This window comes from Typopeltis vanoorti, chromosome 3 (genome assembly GCF_054136105.1).
Source record: "Typopeltis vanoorti isolate ZY-2024b chromosome 3, IOZ_Tvanoo_1.0, whole genome shotgun sequence".
Classification (NCBI taxonomy): domain Eukaryota; kingdom Metazoa; phylum Arthropoda; class Arachnida; order Uropygi; family Thelyphonidae; genus Typopeltis; species Typopeltis vanoorti.
Genome location: NC_143551.1, coordinates 43,498,496 through 43,521,764, shown reverse-complemented (window position 1 = coordinate 43,521,764; position 23,269 = coordinate 43,498,496). Strand labels below are relative to the sequence as shown.

Genomic DNA, 23,269 nt, shown 5'->3' with positions numbered 1-23,269 from the left:
TTGAATTCACACAATTATTGTGAAGGAATCAGGCATGGGAGGGGGGGGGATCAGAAAAAGTAGGATTGGTCATAGATCAAGAAATGCGCATAAGCGAGATGAAATTGTTGCAGTCAGTTTATGTCTGAAAATAGTTGGCATAAGTGGATGAGAGTGATATCTTCATTGAAATAGGAATAGAAGGGTTTTTTGTGAGGATAGGCAAGGTAAGAAGAAGGGAGACACGAGTGCTGCTTGATGACAGTGGGAGAATTATGCCCATGCAAGTTTAAGATATAAGAGGGGGAGGGAAGTGCAGTGCTTTTAGAGCATTATGGTGTGAAGCAGAGGTTGACAGAATGAGATTTAGTTGAGTTTTGCTACAGGGCAGAGAACGTGGATGGTGGAGACAAAGAAGTGTATAGGCAACTTGGCTTAGTGAGTAAGCGAGGGGGGGTGGTCCTTTTGGGTGATTTCAATTATAACAACATTGATTGGAAAAAAGAAATAGTACCAGGGAATTAGGAGAATGAATTTCTCGAGTTCTTAAGTGACAACAATTTTAGGCAGTATAGACACACGAGGGTTAATAATCTTAGATCTGGTTATATTAATGAGATGTGATTATTAATAGTTTCTAATCTTTCTCTGGTCGATAGGTAACCATGAAACGATCACATGGGTTGTAGCCAGTCAAATGCAAACTTCTATAAAGGGATACACATGGAACTACATGGGTGATGATTATTAAGAGTTTGATGGAAAAGAGAAAGTTGCCACTACTACACTGATCAAGACTTATTTAACAGTAACAATATCTAAATGTATTACCCCCCCCCCCAAAAAAAGGTACGAATAAAATGGATGAATGAAGAGATTAAGCAAGAAATCTGGAAGAAGAAGCATTGTCGGCAAAACTAGATGAATGCTGGTAATAAGCAGTTGCATGAAGAATACAAAGGGCCAGGAAGGTGACTCAGCTGGTAAAGAGAGAAAAAGTGCAGAATGATGCTACTTGAAGTATTCAATCAGCATATTTCATTCTCGCTAAGGTAACATCATAAGACGATGCAGGATAAAGGATATGGTGGAGTAATGATGAAAAATAAGTAGGAGACATGCGAAGAATTAAGTAAACTTGATGTTAAGGTAGGACTTGACAGTATATTGTCACCCCTTGAGTGAATGCCCAATGGAATTAATGACACCTTCAGTGTAGCTATTTAACAGTTTTGCAACAGGATGAGTCCCCAAAAAATGGAAGGTGGAAAAAATTGTTCAAATTTACAATGGGGGAGATAAAACTAAGGCTACAAATTATAGGCCAATCTGTGCATCTGGAGTTATTAAGCTGTGCATCATCAAATTTCTGACATGTACCCTTAAGGGTGTACAGTATATTGATATTCTGTATACACTCCATATGATATATTATTCTTATCAACAATTTTTCCCCAAATCGATCTGTTATTTGTCAAGACTCCAACACCATCAGATCTTATATTTCTGTCTTCTAAGGCACTTTTTACTGTATCAATACATCATCTTGGTCTTCCTCTGCATCTTTTTCTTGCCAACCTGGCAGAGAACACTTGTTTTGCTAATCTTTCCTCTTCCATTCTGTTTAAGTGACCATACCACCTGAGATTAGCTCTGCAAACACAATCCTGAATGGTAACATTGTCAAGTTCTTTCCTAATATCCTCATTTTTAATATGATATGCCATTGATGCCATCTGTTCACGCCCCTAATCATATCTGCAGTCTCTAGTCTTCTTTGGTCAGGTGTTTTATTTTTAACCCAGCTCTCAGATCCATAAGTTAAAACTGGTTTGAACATTGCTTGTATACAGCAAATTTATTGTTTTGATTAATTTCTCTCTTATTCCATATAAATTTATTCAGTTGACTTCCTACTATACCAACTTTGTTGATTCCATATTTAATTTACCATCTTAACTAAAAATCATGCCTAAGTAGCTTAAATGTTTTTCTTGTTTTATAGGTTCTCCATTCACAACGCAATGGATATTTTCAATGTTTCTGTCTATTTTTTTAATTTTTTTTTTTTAATCGACTTTGTCTTGTTATTAATGATTTTCATTAATAATTTTTTCATTTGGTCAGGTGTTTTATTTTTAACCCAGCTCTCAGATCCATAAGTTAAAACTGGTTTGAACATTGCTTGTATACAGCAAATTTATTGTTTTGATTAATTTCTCTCTTATTCCATATAAATTTATTCAGTTGACTTCCTACTATACCAACTTTGTTGATTCCATATTTAATTTACCATCTTAACTAAAAATCATGCCTAAGTAGCTTAAATGTTCTTCTTGTTTTATAGGTTCTCCATTCACAACGCAATGGATATTTTCAATGTTTCTGTCTATTTTTTTTTTTTTTTTTTTTTTTTTAATCGACTTTGTCTTGTTATTAATGATTTTCATACAAAATTTCTTACAACAGTTATTCAATTTAGTCAGGGAATCTTGCAGACTTGTAGCTGATTTATTTAGAAGTATAACATCATCCATACAAAGCAAAGAGCTGAGATTAATATCTCCAATTTTGATATTAAATTTAATACCGCTATAGATAATGAACAACATAGTGGATAATGTACATGCTTGTCTGACACCAGACTTAACATCAAACCATCTTCCTGCACTTCCTTCAATTCTAACTGCTAACTTACAACTCAAATGAAGACTAAGTATTGCTTGATATAATTATAATTATCCGAGACCTCCAGGGAGTCAAGGACTCGTTGAGAGAGGCTAAAAATCACCCAAACCAGTTATCATACCTTCCCTTAAATTCATTCAAACTAGATGTACTTGCTACCCCTAATGGAAGATTATTCAACTCACTCACTCACTGCTCTCTGGGAGAAAAACCTAGCAATTACCCCTTTCTTGACTGCAAATAAATTTAACTTCCATGGATGTCCCCGTGTTCTCTCCCCACCTTCCATATAACGAAAAATTTAATCAGTTGATATCCTATAACACCCATTCAAAAGTTTATAGACCTCTATCATATCACCCCTCTTTTTCCTGTTAACCAGAGATCCACATACTCGCAATCTGTCCTCATAATCTAAATCCCATAATCCGGATATAATCTTTGTAACTCTTCTTTGCACCTTTTTCACACTTCTTTATTCCTTGAAACCTGGGAGACCAAATCTGCACACAATAATCCAGGTGTGGTCTTATCAAAGCCTTATAAAGAAGTAAAATGACTTCCTAATCCTTACATGTCAAGGTTCACTTCAACATCACAGTTACCCTCTGAGTTGTATTTGAAACTTTTGCAATGTGACCTCTGAACTTTAAATATTCCTATCCATCAATACGCCAAGATCTTCAGTTTCTTGTAGCATAACCCTGCTAATATAATATACCGCTGGAACTCTAATCACGCCAAACTGACAGCCATTTTCGTTTGCCTAAATTTCTAGTCCATTCAAATCATTTTGTAATTGCTGAATATCAGTAGCATTGATTGCCCTGCCTATTTTTGCATCATTGGCAAACGATTGCACATCTGATTTAAGACCATGCCTGATTACCAAACGAGGCCGTAACATTGTTACAAAATATGAGCAAATTAGCAAATTATTAAAACATGATCTTCCTTTAGTAAACCCATGCTGTTCCTTGCAGAGTATAGCATGTTTGTTTACCCATTTCTGTATGCGAGTTCTTACCAAATTCTCTAAAATCTTCACTACCACACCACAAATACTAATAGGTCGGTAGTTAGACATCAGTTTTTGCACCACCCTTGTACAATGGAACTATTATACATTCCTTCCATTCCTGAGCTGAGACTCAAGTTATACGAACACATAAAAGGCATAGCCAAATTGCCTGAACATTGCTTTAGCAAACAGGCTGATATTCCATCTGTCCCTATAGACAAATTCTTATCCAGGTTATCTTATCCAACAACTCTTCAACAATGTAGCAGTAGCACAGTGTACTATTACTACATTGGATAATACTGTGCACCATATTATATACATCTGGTTGATGTATATAATATGGTATCTTAGCAAAGTGATCACTCATTAGCTTCCGACACTAGAGTACTGTAAAAATAATCATAATTAAAATTCTGAATATTTTTACGTATTGTTTATTAGTTTTGTTTTCATAACATGCATTATCGGCACTTGCGATGTGCCCGTTATGGAAATTGTTTTGTTAAAAGTGATATGTAAAGAAGTCAAAAAATTGATGTACTTACTAGATTTGATCTTTGTATTACTTAAAAGAATTCGATTGTGGTTTGAAATATTAAGTTGTGTTTTATGAAGACATTCTCTTGTCGCTAACGGATACAATGTGTCAGCCATTTTACAGTACTTAGTTTCTGACTTTCATGGAGTGCGCATGCTCACAGAGAAGTTTTATGGAGTGATTGACAGCTGACAAGAGAGCGTTTGGTATCTGGGTAACGGTTGAAATCAGGAGAGCGTTCGGTAGGATTGAGAATACAGGCTGGCGGATTTCTTACGTTCAGAGGAACTTAAGTTTTATTGTGACAGTCAGAAGAAAATTAATAGTATATTCCGAAAAAGGAATCGTGGAACTATTAAGTTTTAATGTGGATAAATAAAAGGGAAATATTGCTATAGATCGTTTTAAAAGGATTATTGGAGGAAACGCTAATTGGAAGATTTATAGTAGATTCCAAAAGGAAATCGTAGAACTGTAAGTTTTTTTTAAAGTGGAAAAGTTAAGACTGTCATTAAGTATAGTGAATAAAAGAAGAATTTGCTATTTACGTTCTAAAGGAATGTTTGAGAAAACTTTAAGAAGTTTCATCAGTATTAAGGACGCCTGATCTGACTATTATTTCTACTAAAAAGAGACAGAATTAAGTCAGGAAGATTTTTATGTGTGCTACATGAGTGATGAAAAAGGATCCTGTAAAAATGAAGAATAGAGTCATATATCTATTGAAAAGGGCCTTGACAGAGAAAGAAACTGGCTATGAACATTTTGTGATTGTGTAAACAAAGTGTTTAGTCTAGTCTTAAGTGTAAGTTTATTTATAAAAGGCCTTGAATCCAATTAATTTGTAGTTATAGTTATGTAATATTGTTTGAAGTGTATATATATTGTTTTAGTTTTATTAAATGTGTTTATTTTGTATTTGGTCTTGAGTCGGTGATTAATTGGATTCTGAAAGAAAGAGTTAAGATCAGTGCACCAATTGGAGTGAACCCTTGTGCATATAATAACATATAAGTGTGCACTCGGAATTAAAAAAACAGAGATCATTCTCTATGGTGGGATTAATATTAAGATATAATATCTATGAATACTCTATATAAAAATCCACCAATTATTAACAATACCATCTGCATTCAATAAAGTTATTCTACATTCATTCTTTCTTTTGCTTGCAGCATAATATAAAAGAATTTAGTTTTCCAATTGGAGTATGAAAACTAATTTGACCAATTATTTTTCATACTCCAATTTAGCTTTTCTCACAATACTCGTTACTTTTCTGGCTTGAGCTTTATATATTTTTTACCTTCTCTCACTCTTCTCATGATATTCTTTCCACATCATCATCTTGTGGATCTCTTGCTTAATAAGGTTGCGCATCCATTTCACTCTAGAACACTAGGGATATATCCAGATACCGTCTCCTTTAAGCACTTTTTCAAAGATTCCATGCATTGCTGACATTTTTCCCATTCAGTAACTGATACCATGGGACAAAAGATAATATTCTCCTAAGTTTATCATAAGTTCCAGCATTGTAGTTCAACATGTAACTTTTTTAATCGGAGCATCAATACAATTAGATACTTCCCAAGAAAGTACAGCATGATCACTGTCACCAATTGGTGGTAAAATAACCATATTCTTGAAAGACGCCCCTTCTGATGCTATGAGCAAATCCATTCTTTGACTTCGATTTCCTTCTTTCAGATGCTGCTTGAGAAAGTTGTCTCACAACAATTCAATAAATTCCTCTTCTTTTTTATCATGGGATTTCTCTTCTACCCAATCAATGTTTGGAAAATTAAAGTTACCCATAATACTAAATTGGCGATGCATTTCTTCGTCTCTTGCAACTGAGCCTCCAGGCCTGTAGCAACATCCCACCATATAATTCATTCTGTTAACCTCCACATGGGACATTGTTTTTTTTTGTGTTTCTACCCTAACTGGACTTAAGTCATCTGATATCATTAGTAGCACTCCGCCTCCTCTCCTATCTCTTCTGTAATTCCTAAAAATACTATACCCAATATACTTGATCCCACTTACCACATCTGATAGCCAGATTCCACTAATGCCAATAATCTTAGGCCACATCGTATTCAATAAAGCAACGAACTCAACCCCTTTGTTTCTAATGCTCCTGGCATTTACATGTATATAGACATAATAAATTATCACTTAGCCTATTCTTATAATTAGATATGCAATCTATTTGGTCTTGTTCTAGAATTTTCTCTTTTCCCTCCCCAGACATATTGAAAACGTCCAAACCTAAAGCATATTTTTCCAGCACTTCACCATATACATAATGGCTGGTAAACTGAGTGGACAGGGTATCTGCTCTTCAGCCAAAAAGACTGCAGGTTCAAATCCTGCTGTGGGCATGGATGGTTGTGATTGTCTGTGGAAATACCAGTGTGGTGATCGGCAGTAGATGGCATTGGTACAGTTGCAGTCAGTTGGTGACTGAATGCTGGAGACAGAGTTGTAGAGCAGGTGCCCTCCCTCGATGAGTCCTGGGACTCCCTGAAGGTGTCCAACAATAATAATAATAAAATAACCATGTTCGAAGACATTCATATCTTTATTATGTTTGCATACCATAGCTGAACGTTCACACACATTCGTCCCATTCCTCACTTGATATCTAGTTCCCCTGAATCTCTGCATTAGGTCTCATATCAAGAAATAATTTCTCTAATACAAGTATTTTCTGCCATCAAACACACCCTCCATACATCTAAAAAATTGCATATTTTACACAGCCTGCATGTGAAATCAATTGCTATCATCCCCCTCCTCCTTAACTCAGTACTATCATATCTGGGTAGTAAAACCTACAATTTTTACTTTCTCACTTCTTCCAACAGACCTTTGATATCTTCTCTCATACTATATTTTTCACTACTTAACACGTTCGCTGCCATGCTACTTCGGCATAATTTGTTCCCGTACGGCGAACAATTTCACTTCTTCAAGGTCAGTACGGTAATCTCGTTACTGGCAGTAAGCGTGGTATGAGTATACTCATAGTTGGCTTGTGCAGAGCATATACCATCTACGAGAATACACAGTTTTGAAGCTAGCTCCACAAGCCAAGCATTTTCACTTCTTCAAGGTCAGTGCAGTAATCTTGTTGCCGGCGGTAAGCGCCATACGAGTATACTCGTAGTTGGCAGCGAACGTGTTAAATTATTTGTACCTACCACGTCTTTTACTTTCCTTTTTTGGTTTTCAATTACGTTTGTCGTATTAATTTTAACTCCCGGTAAACTAGAAATGGTGATCCCCTCAGCAAATGCAAATTTTTAAAAATTGAGTCACCATATCACCACTTTTTCCTCCTTGATTTTAACTGCCTTACCTTAACGTTATTCATATTTTGATAACCAAGTTTCGGTACTTTCCTGCCTGTTCTTGTTCTGACTGATCCTTTTTATCCTCTAAGTTTAGTTAAATGTTTTTCCACCTTTTCCAATAATTTATTTTAATCAAGATATTTCTAGTGTGAACTTATCCATAGATAAATTATCATCATAACTGCAGCAGTACTTTTGTTCAACAGGACAAACGCTCTCCTCAGTAGTTCAACAACTTGAACTTTAGACATTGCCTTGTTACGACAAGTTTTCAGCACCATTTTTAATAGTAAAATCTAATATTTCTGCAATTATGTTATAAATCGCTGTAGTACAATAATTACACTAAAAAGCTACAATAATATACTAAAAATGTACAATTAAATTGAAGAAAGCACTTAATAAATCGCATATCTTTCAGGAGTTCTCTAACACCACGTCTTTTCACCTGACAACAGACCCATTGACAACATATAACTGTAGTATTTTGAATAGCCTTTCTCTTGGCAAATTGTCATATGCAAGTCTACAAAACTTAAATACAGATCTTTGTTATATTCCCACAATTTTTTAACTTTTTGCAATAAAGTGAAAATCTGAAACTCTTTTCATATTTTCTTGAATATGCTTGTATATTATAGTCTACAATTGACATCTGAGAGCTGCTCAATTTTTATTTCCTTTGGAACTTTCTTACATGTTCTTCTTTTCAATATGAAATTTAATTTTATCCTGCTCAACACTAAATGATGATCACTTCCAATTTCAAATCCTCTGTACACTCTAGTGTCCTGCACCAGTAAGAAAACATCAATATCAACAATAACAGCCAATAAAACTTTTTAATAGTAGCGAAGAGGGGTGCTTAAGGGTCAAAGCTGTATAACTGAGGGTTGACCTCCAGATAGCCTTTAAAGGAATGCGGAGAACTGACCAGGGCTTCTGACCTAATGTCCAATCCTCACCTTCTTGTGGTGCACCCTGTTGGGTATCTACTTGGATACTGAACGAACGAGGATGGGCTGGCAATTTGGGATTTAGCCGACCAAATTGTATTCTTATTGGTTAAACTAAAATAAAAAAATTATGGTACGACATGAAAAAATTTCATGCTGGCTGGGGCGTCGCACGGTTAAACAAGGCCCCCGGTTGTTTTCGCCAGGGAACCAGGGTGAACAGCGAAAAGTCAGCTACTGGAACGAATCTGAAAATAAACCCCAACTCAACATCATCAGAGTTAAAGATCGTTACTATCAACATAATAAGCCTGAATGGCAAAGAAATGGAGCTAGCTGAGGAATTAGATAAGTACCAGATTGACATAATACGGATGACTGAAACAAAAAAGACAAAAACTGGTGATATCTTTCTGAGCAATAAATACAAAATGTTATATTCAGGCAATGACAATCAAGGAAAAGAAGGGGTAGCCATAGTATTCAACACAAAATACGAGGCAAGGCTACTCTTCTTGAATGGGAAGCAGTCTCGAGTAGAGTAATGTGGGCAAATATGAGAATGGGGAACTGGACAATGAGACTTATTTGTGCCTATGGTCCCACAAAAGGTCCCACAAATAAACCCCAACTCAACATCATCAGAGTTAAAGATCGTTACTATCAACATAATAAGCCTGAATGGCAAAGAAATGGAGCTAGCTGAGGAATTAGATAAGTACCAGATTGACATAATACGGATGACTGAAACAAAAAAGACAAAAACTGGTGATATCTTTCTGAGCAATAAATACAAAATGTTATATTCAGGCAATGACAATCAAGGAAAAGAAGGGGTAGCCATAGTATTCAACACAAAATACGAAGCAAGGCTACTCTTCTTGAATGGGAAGCAGTCTCAAGTAGAGTAATGTGGGCAAATATGAGAATGGGGAACTGGACAATGAGACTTATTTGTGCCTATGGTCCCACAAAAGGTTCTACTAAGGTAGAAATTGAGGAATTTTTTGATGCTTTAGAAAAAGCAACTGACACAATGAAAAAGGAAAAGTTGGTCCTTGTTGGGGATCTAAATAGCAGAGCAGGAAATGATTGTGAGACATACAAAAATATTTTGGGAAAATATGAAGAAAAGAGCAAAGCTAACAATAATGGCAAACATCTGTTGGATTTCTGCTCAGGACATGGACTGGTTATTACTAACACCATGTTCCAACATAAACATGTGCACAAATTCACATGGAGAGAAGAGGCAAGGAATAAGAAAAGTCTCATTGACTATGTTATTGTTGATAGTGATGTTTTCTCCCTGGTGCAGGAAACCAGAGTGTACAGAGCATTTGAAATTGGAAGTGATCACTATTTAGTCTTGAGCAGGATAACATTGAATTTCATATCGAAAAGAATAACATGTAAGAAAGTTTTGAATCGAATAAAATTTGAGCAGCTCTCAGATGTGACGCGTAGACTAAAATACAAAGATTATTGAAAAAAAAATGAAAGAGTTTGAGAACAGGAATCAAACCTTGGAGATAAGAACACACTGATTGATTCTGCCAGAGAGGCATGTGGTGAGGTTGTCTGCAAGGATAAAAAAAATCAGAACTCCCTGGTGGACACAGGAAGTTAAAGAGGCAGTGAAGGAAAAGAAGAAAGCCTATCAAAAGTTCCTGGCAAATAAGTCAGCTTGTGCTCTTAGAGAATATAGAGACCAATGCAAGAATATAGAAAATAAATATCAAGAAGGTGGCAAAATATTCTGGAGGTTGTTGAAGAAGCTTAGGAATGGAGGAAAGAGTGCTGTAAAAGGAGTTAGGGATGATAAAGGTGACATGAAAACGGGAGAAAAGGATATCCTTGAAGTATGGAGAAATTACTTTGAAAAACTGCTAAATGAAACAAGCAGTGATGACAGCACAGTGGTAAAAAACACTGACCAGGCATGCAGTCAGGAATACATATCCATACTTGAAGTAGAAAAAGCCATGAAAGGTTTGAAATGTGGAAAGGCAGCAGGAGTAGATGATATTCGACCAGAAAATGCTGAAGTATGGTGGTATAAGAATCTTACAGTGGCTGCACTGCATAGTTCAAAAAGCCTGGACAGAGGGACAAATTCCTGATGATTGGAGTAGCGCTCTCATAGTACCCAGATATAAAAAGGGAAATAAAACTGAATGTGAGAATTACAGAGGTATTTCACTACTGAGTGTTGCTTGCAAGATCTATGCAAGTATACTTGAGAAACGGTTGAGAAGAATTGTGGAAGAAAAGCTTGATGAAGAACAAGCTGGATTCAGGCCAAATAGAGGCTGTCAGTATCAGATCTTCACTTTACTACAAATAGTTGAGAAAGCATGGGAATATAACAAAGATCTGTATTTAAGTTTTGTCGATTTGGAAAAGGCATATGACAAGGTGCCAAGAGAGAAGCTATTCAATACGCCACAGATATATGGTGTCAATGGGGCATGATATTAAGCAATACCTAGTCTTTATTTGAGTTGTAAGTCAGCAGTTAGAATTGAAGGAAATACAGGAAGATGGTTTAATGTTAAATCTGGTGTGAGACAGGGATGTACATTATCCCCTCTATTATTCATTATCTATATGGATCACATTATGAAGGAAAGTGGTATTAAACATGATATCAAAATTGGAGATGTTAATGTCAGCTCTTTGCTTTATGCGGATTATGTTATACTTCTAAATAAATCTGATACAAGTCTGCAAGATTCTCTGACTAAATTGAATAACTGTTGTAATAGATATGGTATGAAGGTCAGCATTAAAAAGACAAAGACAATGAAAATAGGCAGAATCATTGAAAATGTCAACTGTGTTGTGAATGGAGAAGAACCTGTGGTACAAGTGAAACATTTCAGCTATTTAGGCACGATTTTTACTGAAGATGGTAAATTAAATATAGGAATAGACAACAGAATCAGCAAAACTGGTATGGTAGGAAGTCAATTGAATAAATTCATATGGAATAAGAGAGAAATTAGTTGGAACACTAAATTAGCTGTATACAAGACAGTGTTCAAACCAGTTTTAACTTATGGATCTGAGAGCTGGGTCAGAAGTAAAACACTTGACCAAAGACTAGAGACCGCAGATATGAGAGTCCTGAGAAAGATTATAGGCATGAACAGATGGCATCAATGGCAATATCATATTAAAAACGAGGATATTAGGAAAGAACTTGACATTGTCAACATCCAGGAATGTATTAGCAGAGCTAATCTCAGGTGGTATGGTCACTTAAACAGAATGGGCAAAGAAAGATTAGCAAAACAAGCGTTCTCTGCCAGGTTGACAGCAAACGACCCAGAGGAAGACCAAGATATAGGTGGATTGATACAGTACAAAGTGCCTTAGATGATAGAAATATAAGATCTGATAATGTTGGAGTCTTGACAAGTAACAGACTGATTTGGAGGAAAATTGTAGATAGGAAGTTAGTAATGGTGTAAATTTTTTCATGTAATACTATGATATCCTGTATACCCCTTAAGGGTACATGGCAGGAATATGATGATGATAAAACGTTTTTTTTCTTCCTTGTCACTTGTCTCCATGTGCACATTTTTATGTTGGTACATTGTGTTTGTAATAACCAGTCCATGTCATGAGCAGAAATCCAATAGATATTTGCCATTACTATTAGCTTTGATCTTTTCTCCAAATTTTTCTAAAATATTTCTGTATATCTGACAATCACCTCCTACTCTGCTATTCAGATCTCCAACAGGGACCAACTTTTCCTTTTATATTGTGTCAGTTGCTTTCTCTAAAGCCTCAAAAAATTCCTCCACTTCTACCTTAGTAGAACTTTGTGTGGGACCATAGGCACAAATAATTCATTGTCCAGTTCCCCATTCTGTTATTTGCCCACATTGCCTACCATCCAAGTAGATTAGCCCTGCATTTAGTGTTGAATACTATAGCTATTCCTCCTTTTCCTTGGTTATCACTGCCTGAGTATAACATTTTGTATTTATTGCTCAGAAAGATCTCACCAGTTTTTGTCTTTTTTGTTTCAGTCACCCCTATTATGTCGATCTACTTCTTATCTAATTCTTCTGCTAGTTTTGTTTCTTTGCCATTCAGGCTTCTTTATTCACTCTGGTGATGTTGAGTTGGGATGTGTTTCAGAATTTATTCTGGTAACTGATTTTCACTGTTCACCCTGATTCCCTTGAAAAAACAACAGGAGGCCTTGTTTAGCCAGGCAATGCCACAGCAAGCAAGAAATTCTGTCCTATTGTACCATTGTTTTACATTGTGGTTTAAGCCAATAAGAATATAATTTGGTTGGTTAAATCCCAAGTTGCCAGCCCATCCCCGTTCGTTCAGTATCCAGGTAGATAACACCATGAGAAGGTGAGGATTGAATATTAGGTCATAAGCCCTAATGTCTAAATTAGGTCTAAACCCTACTGGTTCTCTGCATTTCTTTAAAGTCTATGTGGAGGTCTCCTCTCAGTTATACAGCTTTGACCCTTATTAAGGTGTTAGAGAAGTTAATGAGGACTAAGATTCAAAAATTGGTTGATAATGGCAGTATTCTTCATGATGGTCTGCATGGGTTTGTTAGAGGATTGTGATGTTTCAGCAATCTGCTTATGTACTGCAAGGTGATAAATTCAATGGATAATGCAAGATGCATATGGTGTACTTAATTTTTCAAAAGTCTTTGATAAACTACAATGTGACAGGGTAGTAGCCAAATTAAAATAGATGAGATTAGATAACAGACTGGCAAGTTGGACCTGTTTACCTGTCAGGTAAATTAACGATACCAAGAAATTACATTCTTTACTTATCATGTATCCAAGTGAAAGCAAAGTTTGTAAGTGAAGTATCTTCATGACTAAGCTACTCGTATATAGAGGCTAATAACTCCACATTAATTATTATTATTTAACATCTCAAGGGAGTCCAAAGACTCATCGAGGGAGGGTACCTACCTTACAACTCTCTGTTTCCACCACTCCAACAACCGCAACTTCCTTCACTATCTACACAAATGCCGTCTACTGCTGACCACCACTAGTATTTTCAGAGACAATCACAAACATCCATGCTTACGGCGGGATTTGAACCCACAGCCTTTTGGCTGGAGAGCGGATACACTAACCACTCGGCAAACCAGGTGGGCTAATTGCCTTAGTATCTCATAATGCAAAAGTCATATTTCCCATTTCAAGTAAGGAAAAGGGGTTAGCCATGAAGATACTTCAAGTGCAAACATTGTTTGCTTCCACTTGGATAAATGATAAACCAAGAATATAATTTCTTGCCATCTTAATTTAGTTTATAGCTAAATTTAAGATGGCAGATACTTCACATTAACTGCCTTAGTATTCCATAATGCAAAGCACACATTAATTTGAGTGTGTATAATGCTAAGCATTATGGGAAGGGCCATTACATAGACCAGTTTCAACCTTTATCGAGGTCTCATTGGTGGAAGCCAGACCCAGGAGTGATACCAAGTTTTGAAATGAAAGGTATCACACCTTATTATTAAAATACTCTGCATCAGAGCTAGTTGAAAGTTTTTTAATGATAAGGCATGACACCTTTCATTTCAAAACTTGGTATCACTCCTGGGTCTGGCTTCCACTGATGAGACCTCAATAAAGGTTGAAACAGGTCTATGTAACGGCCCTTCCCATAATGCTTAGTATTATACACACTCAAAAGAATGTGTGCTTTGCATTATGGAATACTAAGGCAGTTAATGTGAAATCACTAGCATCTATATACAAGTAGCTTAGTCGTGAAGATACTTCACATGCAAACTTTGTTTCTTACACTTAGATAAAGGATAAACCAAGATATAATTCTTGGCATCTTTAATTTAATTTATAACTAAGTGAAAAGGTTTTTTAACAAGTAGCATGATATGTATGCAGAAGTGGTATACCAAAAGAGTAAGGTCACTAATGGAGTGCCACAGGGATTTGTTTTGGAACCTATAACTACTTTGTCTAATTTTCTAAGGAGGGGAGGGCCCAATTGTACTGGAAATCTTCAAAATTGGTATAAATTTTGAATCAATCTATATAGGAAAAGTTGCATGTGTTTTCACCAAATCCAATATATTCATTGCTTAACTACAGCAGTTAACCACTGGATATTATTTAAAAGAGTATCCAACAAAACTATGTCTGAAGTTTTAAGCTAAAGGCAAAAGAAACAGATTCCAATGAAAAAACATTATTGCAGAGAAATTATGATATTAAAATAAATCTCACAATCAGAGTAATGTAATTTAATATTTGTTGTTCATAAAAACAGAAAAATGTATCTAAAACTGAAGTACAATTATCCATATAATGATATTTTGCAAGAAAAGAAAAAAGTTCAAATCATATTTCAATAAATGTCATTTGAAAATATTGTTCTTTATAAATATTTAACAATCTTCAATGCAAACCACTGAAAATAGCACAAAGAATTTCTGCAATACATTGTCAGTAAAATAAAAGACGTCATTGACATTGGTCAATTTAGTCTTTTATATTACTGACAATGTATATATACTCATCAAAATGTGACCACATCAGTAATAAGGATGATCCCATCACATTTCAAATCAGATAACTTATTTTATTTTCACACAGGTGAAATTCATTTTCATCCTAGTGAGCAGTCTACTTTAAGTCAAGTAGACACAAAGCTTGCTGTTACAGTTAAACTATTAATGGCTCCACAATTGTTATTACGGGATTAATGGCAGAGAAGAGTAATTACGTGATAAAAGGCAAGAAAGCTGTTCCATTTTAATATCCTAAGGTGGTTTTGTGCATATCATTCACTTTGACCACTAGGGAGGTTAATGGCATTGGGAAGGATTTGACTAGACAGAGCTGTTTCATCATCATGAACCATGGGCACACTGCCTGTTGGTGTCTGATGTCTCCTTCACTATCTTCTTCCACCTTCCTTTGTCCAGTGCAGTGTCGCAGTTTCTGTAACCCCCATTCCACACCAGTCCTTTGTGTCGTCTATCCATTCTCTGTATGGTCTACCTCTTCTATTTACACCATCCAGGATACCAAACATGAATGTCTATCTTCCGATCCTTGCTCATTCTGCAGATATGTCCAAATAATTGTAGCTTCTGTTGTATCTTCCGATAGAGCTCTTCATTTGCAATTTTCTGTACCCATCTTATTCTTAGAATCTTCCTGTAACAAGTTCTTTCGAATGCCAAAATTCATTTTCATACAGCTGCATGCATCACTTGACATGCAAGTGATACGTCAGTTGCATTGTTGAAACTGACATGCATCACTTGCAGAATGATTTCAATAGGCTAGAATTGTGGGTAAGTGAAAATGAATGCCAATTTAATGTTAGTATATGCAAAGTTATATACCCAGTATGATGAGATTTCCACTGGTGTATTACACTGGTAGGTTCATCTCAGAAGGAAAAACTTATCAGGCTAGGGATCTCAGGGTTCCTATATAGGAAGTTGAAGTTCAGGGACCAAATAGCTAACATTACAAGTAATTAAAGAAGATTAATTGCAATGCTGAAAAGAGAATGTAAGGATAAGGAAGTCATTTTGCCTCTTTACAGGGCCTTGATATGAACTCACCTGGATTATTGCATTGATCTGGTCTTCTGATTTCTGAGGAGATGGAAAAATGTGTGAAGAGTTATGAAAATGATACCAGGATTATGGAGTGTAGAGAGAGGACAGATTGAGAATATGTAAACTGCAGACACTGGTAAATAGTGATATGATGGAAATGAAATATACAAACTTCTGAAATGGTCAGTATAGGATAACAGTAGATATAAATTTTCATTTTATGGAGGATGGGGAAAGAGGATGAGAAGCAACTAATGGAAGATGAGAATGAATATAATCAGGAAAGGTGTAAGAACTAAATTTTGATCTCATAGAGAAGTGCAGGTAATGTGAATGAGTTTAAGAGAAACTGTGGCAGCTGGTGTAGGTGATATGTGAATTCCCTCAATGAATCCCAGACTCTTTGCAGGTTTCAACACACACATGATCTTTTGAGTAATCTGTAAAGACTGCTCAAACAAGTTCTTTGCATTCTTTTAACATGCCCCATCCAAATGTATTTATTTCTTTATTCTCCCTCTCTCTATTACTGGTTCCCGATTTAATTCTTTCATTATTTGTACATTTCTGTTATAATAAAATAGGGTATTTTTGCTGTTTTCCTGTCGAAATTTTGCTTCCATATAGCAGTGTTCCTGAAATCCTCCTAAAGCATTTTTATTACATTGGTTGAGTATATTATCTAGTGACTGCACTGTGGAATAGTTGAATTAAAGAACATCCAGAGTAAAGAGGAAATTATATGGAATGAGAGAAATTAACCAAAATACTAAACTAGCAATAATACAAAGCAACATTCAAGTTAATTTTAATTTATGGATCTGAAAGATGGGTTTGAAATAAAACTTAATCAAAGACAAAGATCAAAAATGAGTTTTGAGGAAAATTAGGGAGTATACCATATTAGGAACTGATGATAGCAGTCACATCTGTTTATAATATGATGCAATGTCATCAGATATACAGAAAAACACGAAGCAATAGACTGCAATTTATGTGGTCTTGCTGAAAGAGCACACATAAATAGCAGATTAACAGAGATCACATATGTAGTAATAACAATGAAATATTTTAAAAATACAATAAACTTATTTCTGATGTGATCATTAAAATTAAAAAAAAAATATATATATATATATATATATATATATATATATTGATAATTTCAGTCAGTGTTTTTTGATGCTCTTAAAATTTAACTTACAAGAAGTCAAATTCCAGCCATGATTATTACTCTCTCTTGAAGTCCAGGTTCCACCCATTGACTTGCCTTGGCTGGAAAGACCTGGAGGAGGTCCCCTGGTCTTTGATGGCTGTCCCCAATGATCTTGTGGCTGATCAGAAAGAGATCCCCAGTTCCCCTTAGCACTTGCAGACTTGGGTAAAGTTGTGCTAAAAAAAAAAAAAAAAAAAAAAAAAAAATCTGGCATTAGACTTACAAGATTATTTGTCAACAGCTTAACTAGGTTAGCAGAAGTATGCATTTAACCTTTTGAGCAATAAATTAAAAATACATTAGAAAAAAAAAAAAAATCACTCCACAGAATGATTTTTGAATTCTAAAAAAGCATGCCAATTAGTAAAGTGATCATTTATTACATCAAAATAATATAAAGTTAAATTACTAAATCATATTGTTTCACAAAAAGCTCTCCGTATACATAACCGCGCTAGCTACACGTTGCTTTGCGAACAAATCATCGCCACGCGGTTTCTCCTAGCGGACATTAACGATGCTATTCGTGCCTTCGAAGATGAGCTTTCATGCACTTTAAATCACGAACTTTGGTCAATTTTACATGATGTCTCGTGTACCGCTGCAGACAAAGAATTTGAAAAAATACGAAGCCGACAGACGAAAAAATTTGAAAAATTAAAAAAGAACTCTACTGTCAATCCAAAACTTGCTACCAACACCGTAATCAACCTTTCTTCAGTCACCCTGAAACCTGAAGCACTCAATGTGCTTTCAAGTACCACAACTTCACCATTGCGCCCAAAAAAATATCTAGTGAGGATATTGTGATCGAGATTGAATGCGGAATCCACAACCTTCCACATCAAATCGCCAACAGTGTAAGACTGGATGTAGCTTGTGTCCTCTCCAAAGCAAGATCACCAAAAACCAACAAGGAATATAAAGCTCTACAGGAAAGGAGGAATAATAAAGAATTAGTTATCACCAAAGCGGATAAAGGAAATGCAACTGTAGTACTTAACCAAAAGGACTACACAGGTAAGCTTAATGCTCTTCTATTAGATCGGGCTACTTACCTCCCTATCGAATACAATCCCACCAACTCACAAATTAGAAAACTTCACAGGCTCCTTAAGAAAGTCACTTCTTGGCCTGTAGAAGTTACCAACAGATTAAAGCCGTTTAACTATATACCCTCTCCCCCATTTACGGACTCCCAAAAAATACATAAAGAAAATGTGCCATTACATCCCATAGTGAATGACATCGACCCCCCCCCCCCCCCCCCACATACAAATTAGCTAAACATTTGGCCAAAGAGCTCACACATTATACTGGCAACACACCATCACACACAAAAAAACTCAGACCACTTCAAAGCCAGCATAGAAAACCTTACACTCCAACATACTGCATAATGGTCAGCTTTGACGTCTCCTCCTTATCCCACTCAAGGAAACTTTAGAGCTAATCCAAGCTGAATTTTCTCCCGATATCTCAGTTCACAATTAACTCAGGCTATTTCGTTTGGCAGGGAAAATTCTACAAACACATAGAGGGGACAGCCATGGGTTCACCACTCTCTCCACCCTTGGCCAATTTCTTTATGGAGACCTTTGAAGAAAAAGCCTTAGCCTTTGCCCCACAAAAAACCAACCATATGGCTTCGCTACGTTGATGATGTGTTCGCTATTTGGCCATATGTACGAGATAGGGTACATATCCATGAATTAAAGATTCATAAACATAAAGTGGGAAAAGAGGCTGAATTTCAACCATTTGTTGGAAAATACAGCTTACACAAAAGAGTAAGGCTTGTAGATTATACTACTTCACACAATATGGTAATTGGCAGTACCTTTTTTTTCAGAATACAAACATTCAGAAAGCAACTTGATGATCAACGGATGGAAACAAACAAAACCAAACTGATCACATCTTAATTCAGGGGTCGCCAAACTTCTTTGACCGTCGACCCCTCCATGAGTTTCTTGACTTTTTATTGACCCCCCATTTTACTATTACGTAATTATAATAGAACAAACAAAAAAATATGCTTATGTGAGTTTTTAGATTGTTTATTTTATAGTTACGGGTCAAAGCTGTATAACTGAGAGGAGACCTCCACATAGCCTTTAAAGGAAAGCAGAGAACCGACAAGAGCTTCTGACCTAATGTCCAATCCTCACCTTCTCGTGGTGCACCCTGTTGGGTATCTACTTGGATAGTGAACGAACGAGGATGGGCTGGCAATTTGGGATTTAGCTGACCAAATTGTATTCTTATTGGTTAAACCAAAATAAAAAATGATGGTACAACATGACAAAATTTCATGCCGGCTGAGACTTCGCCCAGTTAAACAAGGGCCCCCCCCGTTGTTTTCGCCAGGGAACCAGGGCGAACAGCGAAAAGTCAGCTACTGGAACAAATCTGAAAACAAAACCCCAACTCAACATCACCAGAGTTAAAGATCGGTACTATCAACGTAAGAAGCCTGAATGGCAAAGAAATGGAGCTAGCTGAGGAATTAGATAAGTACCAGATCGACATAATAGGGGTGACTGAAACAAAAAAAGACCAAAACTGGTGAGATCTTTCTGAGTAATAAATACAAAATGTTATATTCAGGCAATGACAATCAAGGAAAAGAAGGAGTGGCCATAGTATTCAACACAAAATAAGAGGCTAATCTTCTTGAATGGCAAGCAGTCTCAAGTAGAGTAATGTGGGCAAATATGAGAATGGGGAACTGGACAATGAGACTTATTTGTGCCTATGGTCCCACAAAAGGTTCTACTAAGGTAGAAGTGGAGGAATTTTTTGATGCTTTAGAAAAAGCAACTGACACAATGAAAAAGGAAAAGTTGGTCCTTGTTGGGGATCTAAATAGTAGAGTAGGAAATGATTGTGAGACAATACAAAAATATTTTGGGAAAATTTGGAGAAAAGAGCAAAGCTAACAATAATGGCAAATACCTGTTGGATTTCTGCTCAGGACATGGACTGGTTATTACTAACACCATGTTCCAACATAAAAATGTGCACAAATTCACATGGAGAGAAGAGGCTAGGAATAAGAAGAGTCTCATTTGACTATGTTATTGTTGATTGTGATGTTTTTTCCCTGGTGCAGGACACCAGAGTGTACAGAGGATTTGAAATTGGAAGTGATCACTATTTAGTCTTGAGCAGGATAACATTGAATTTCATATCGAAAAGAATAACATGTAAGAAAGTTTTGAATCGAATAAAAGTTCAGCAGCTCTCAGATGTGAACTGTAGACTAAAATACACAAAGATTATTGAAGAAAAAATGAAAGAGTTTGAGAACAGGAATCAAAACTTGGAGATTCAGTGGCAAGCCTTTAAGAAAGTCGTGATTCACTCAGCTAGAGAGGCATGTGGTGAAGTTGTCTGCAAGGACAGAAAAATTAGAACTCCATGGTGGACACAGGAAGTTAAAGACGCAGTGAAGGAAAAGAAGAAAGCATATCAAAAGTTCCTGGCAAATAAGTCAGCTTGTGCTCTTAGAGAATATAGAGACCAATGCAAGAATGCTAAACACTGTGTAAAACTAGCTAAACAAAAGTCATGGGAGGCCTTTGACAAGAATATAGAAAATAAATATCAAGAAGGTGGCAAAATATTCTGGAGGTTGTTGAAGAAGCTTAGGAATGGAGGAAAGAGTGCTATAAAAGGAGTTAGAGATGATAAAGGTGACATGAAAACATGAGAAAAAGATATCCTTGAAGTATGGAGAAATTACTTTGAAAAACTGCTAAATGAAACAAGCAGTGATGACAGCACAGTTGTAAAAAACACTGACCAGACATGCAGTCAGGAATACATATCCATACTTGAAGTAGAAAAAGCCATCAAAGGTTTGAAATGTGGAAAGGCAGCAGGAGTAGATGATATTCGACCAGAAATGCTGAAGTATGGTGGTATAAAAGTCTTACAGTGGCTGCAATGCATAGTTCAGAAAGCCTGGACAGAGGGACAAATTCCTGATGATTGGAGTAGCGCTCTCATAGTACCCAGATATAAAAAGGGAAATAAAACTGAATGTGAGAATTACAGAGGTATTTCCCTACTGAGTGCTGGCAAGATCTATGCAAGTATACTTGAGAAACGGTTGAGAAGAATTGTGGAAGAAAAGCTGGGTGAAGAACAAGCTGGATTCAGGCCAAATAGAGGCTGTCAGGATCAGATCGTCACTTTACAACAAATAGTCGAGAAAGCATGGGAATATAACAAAGATCTGTATTTAAGTTTTGTCGATTTGGAAAAGGCATATGACAAGGTGCCAAGAGAGAAGCTATTCAATACGCTGCAGTTATATGGTGTCAATGGGGCATTATATCAAGCAATACTTAGTCTTTATTTGAGTTGTAAGTCAGCAATTAGAATTGAAGTACAGGAAGATGGTTTAATGTTAAATCTGGCGTGAGACAAGGATGTACATTATCCCCTCTGTTATTCATTATCTATATGGATCACATTATGAAGGAAAGTGGTATTAAACATGATATCAAAATGGGAGATGTTAATGTCAGCTCTTTGCTTTATGCAGATGATGTTATACTTCTAAATAAATCTGCTACAAGTCTGCAAGATTCTCTGATTAAATTGAATAACTGTTGCAATAGATATGGTATAAAGGGCAGCAATAAAAAGACAAAGACAATGAAAATAGGCAGAATCATTGAAAATGTCAACTGTGTTGTGAATGGAGAACCTGTGGAACAAGTAAAACATTCAGCTACTTAGGCACGATTTTTACTGGATATGGTAAATTAAATATAGCAATAGACAACAGAATCAGCAAAGCTGGTATGGTGGGAAGTCAATTGAATAAATTCATATGGAATAAGAGAGAAATTAGTCGGAATACTAAATTAGCTGTATACAAGACAGTGTTCAAACCAGTTTTAACTTATGGATCTGAGAGCTGGGTCAGAAGTAAAACACTTGACCAAAGACTAGAGACCGCAGATAATGAGAGTCCTGAGAAAGATTATAGGCGTGAACAGATGGCATCAATGGCAATATCATATTAAAAATGAGGATATTAGGAAAGAACTTGACATTGTCAGCATCCAGGAATGCATTAGCAGAGCTAATCTCAGGTGGTATGGTCACTTAAACAGAATGAGTGAGGAAAGATTAGCAAAACAAGTGTTCTCTGCCAGGTTGGCAGGAAAACAACCTAGAGGAAGACCAAGATATAGGTGGATTGATACAATACAAAGTGCCTTAGACGATAGAAATATAAGATCTAAGATCTGATAATGTTGGAGTCTTGACAAGTAACAGACTGATTTGGAGGAAAATTGTAGATAGGAAGTTAGTAATGATGTAATTTTTTCATGTAGTACTATGATATCCTGTACACCCCTTGAGGGTACATGGCAGGAATTTGATGTGTTTATTGTATATATAATATAGTGTATATTATTATATTGGCTTAACGTCAAAGATATTTGTTTTTGTTTTTAACGTCCTTCTTAACATTACATATTTGATAGGAGGGATAAATATATAAAATTTAATTTAGATAACAAAATAACAATAATGCAATCTTCCTTATATATATGAAAATAAGACTTTTATTAACTTAATATATAATTTACTAACGTTTTCAATTTGAAGGGTGTGCTTCGTGACTCTTGACAAGATTAGCAATGTTGGGTACAAAATTAGTAAGTTTCAGCCTTAAATGGCCATGGAATTCTATATTTAGCTTATTTCTTTGTTTTGTTAAAATGGAATTAACATGGCTGAAACCAACTTCAACCATGTACGAGCTTGGAAATGCAAACAAAAAGGGGAGTACCACTTCAGAAAGTTTTAAATATTCGTCCAAAAGTAACTTAAAATCATATTTTTAAAAAGCGTCTTAGCTT

The 23,269-nt window shown here is 35.9% G+C and overlaps 1 protein-coding gene across 3 annotated transcripts in view; it reads right to left on the bottom strand.

Moving 5' to 3' along the window:
* LOC150108083 (protein Gawky-like) overlaps nucleotides 1–23,269 on the bottom strand; it is a 328,768-nt gene that overhangs the window by 31,394 nt on the left and 274,105 nt on the right. For all 3 annotated transcript variants that reach the window (XM_090390597.1, XM_090390595.1, XM_090390598.1), the window contains one exon: nucleotides 17,370–17,557. In XM_090390597.1, coding sequence (XP_090246723.1) covers nucleotides 17,370–17,557 — 188 coding nt within the window. The remainder of the gene's footprint in view (nucleotides 1–17,369; nucleotides 17,558–23,269) is intronic.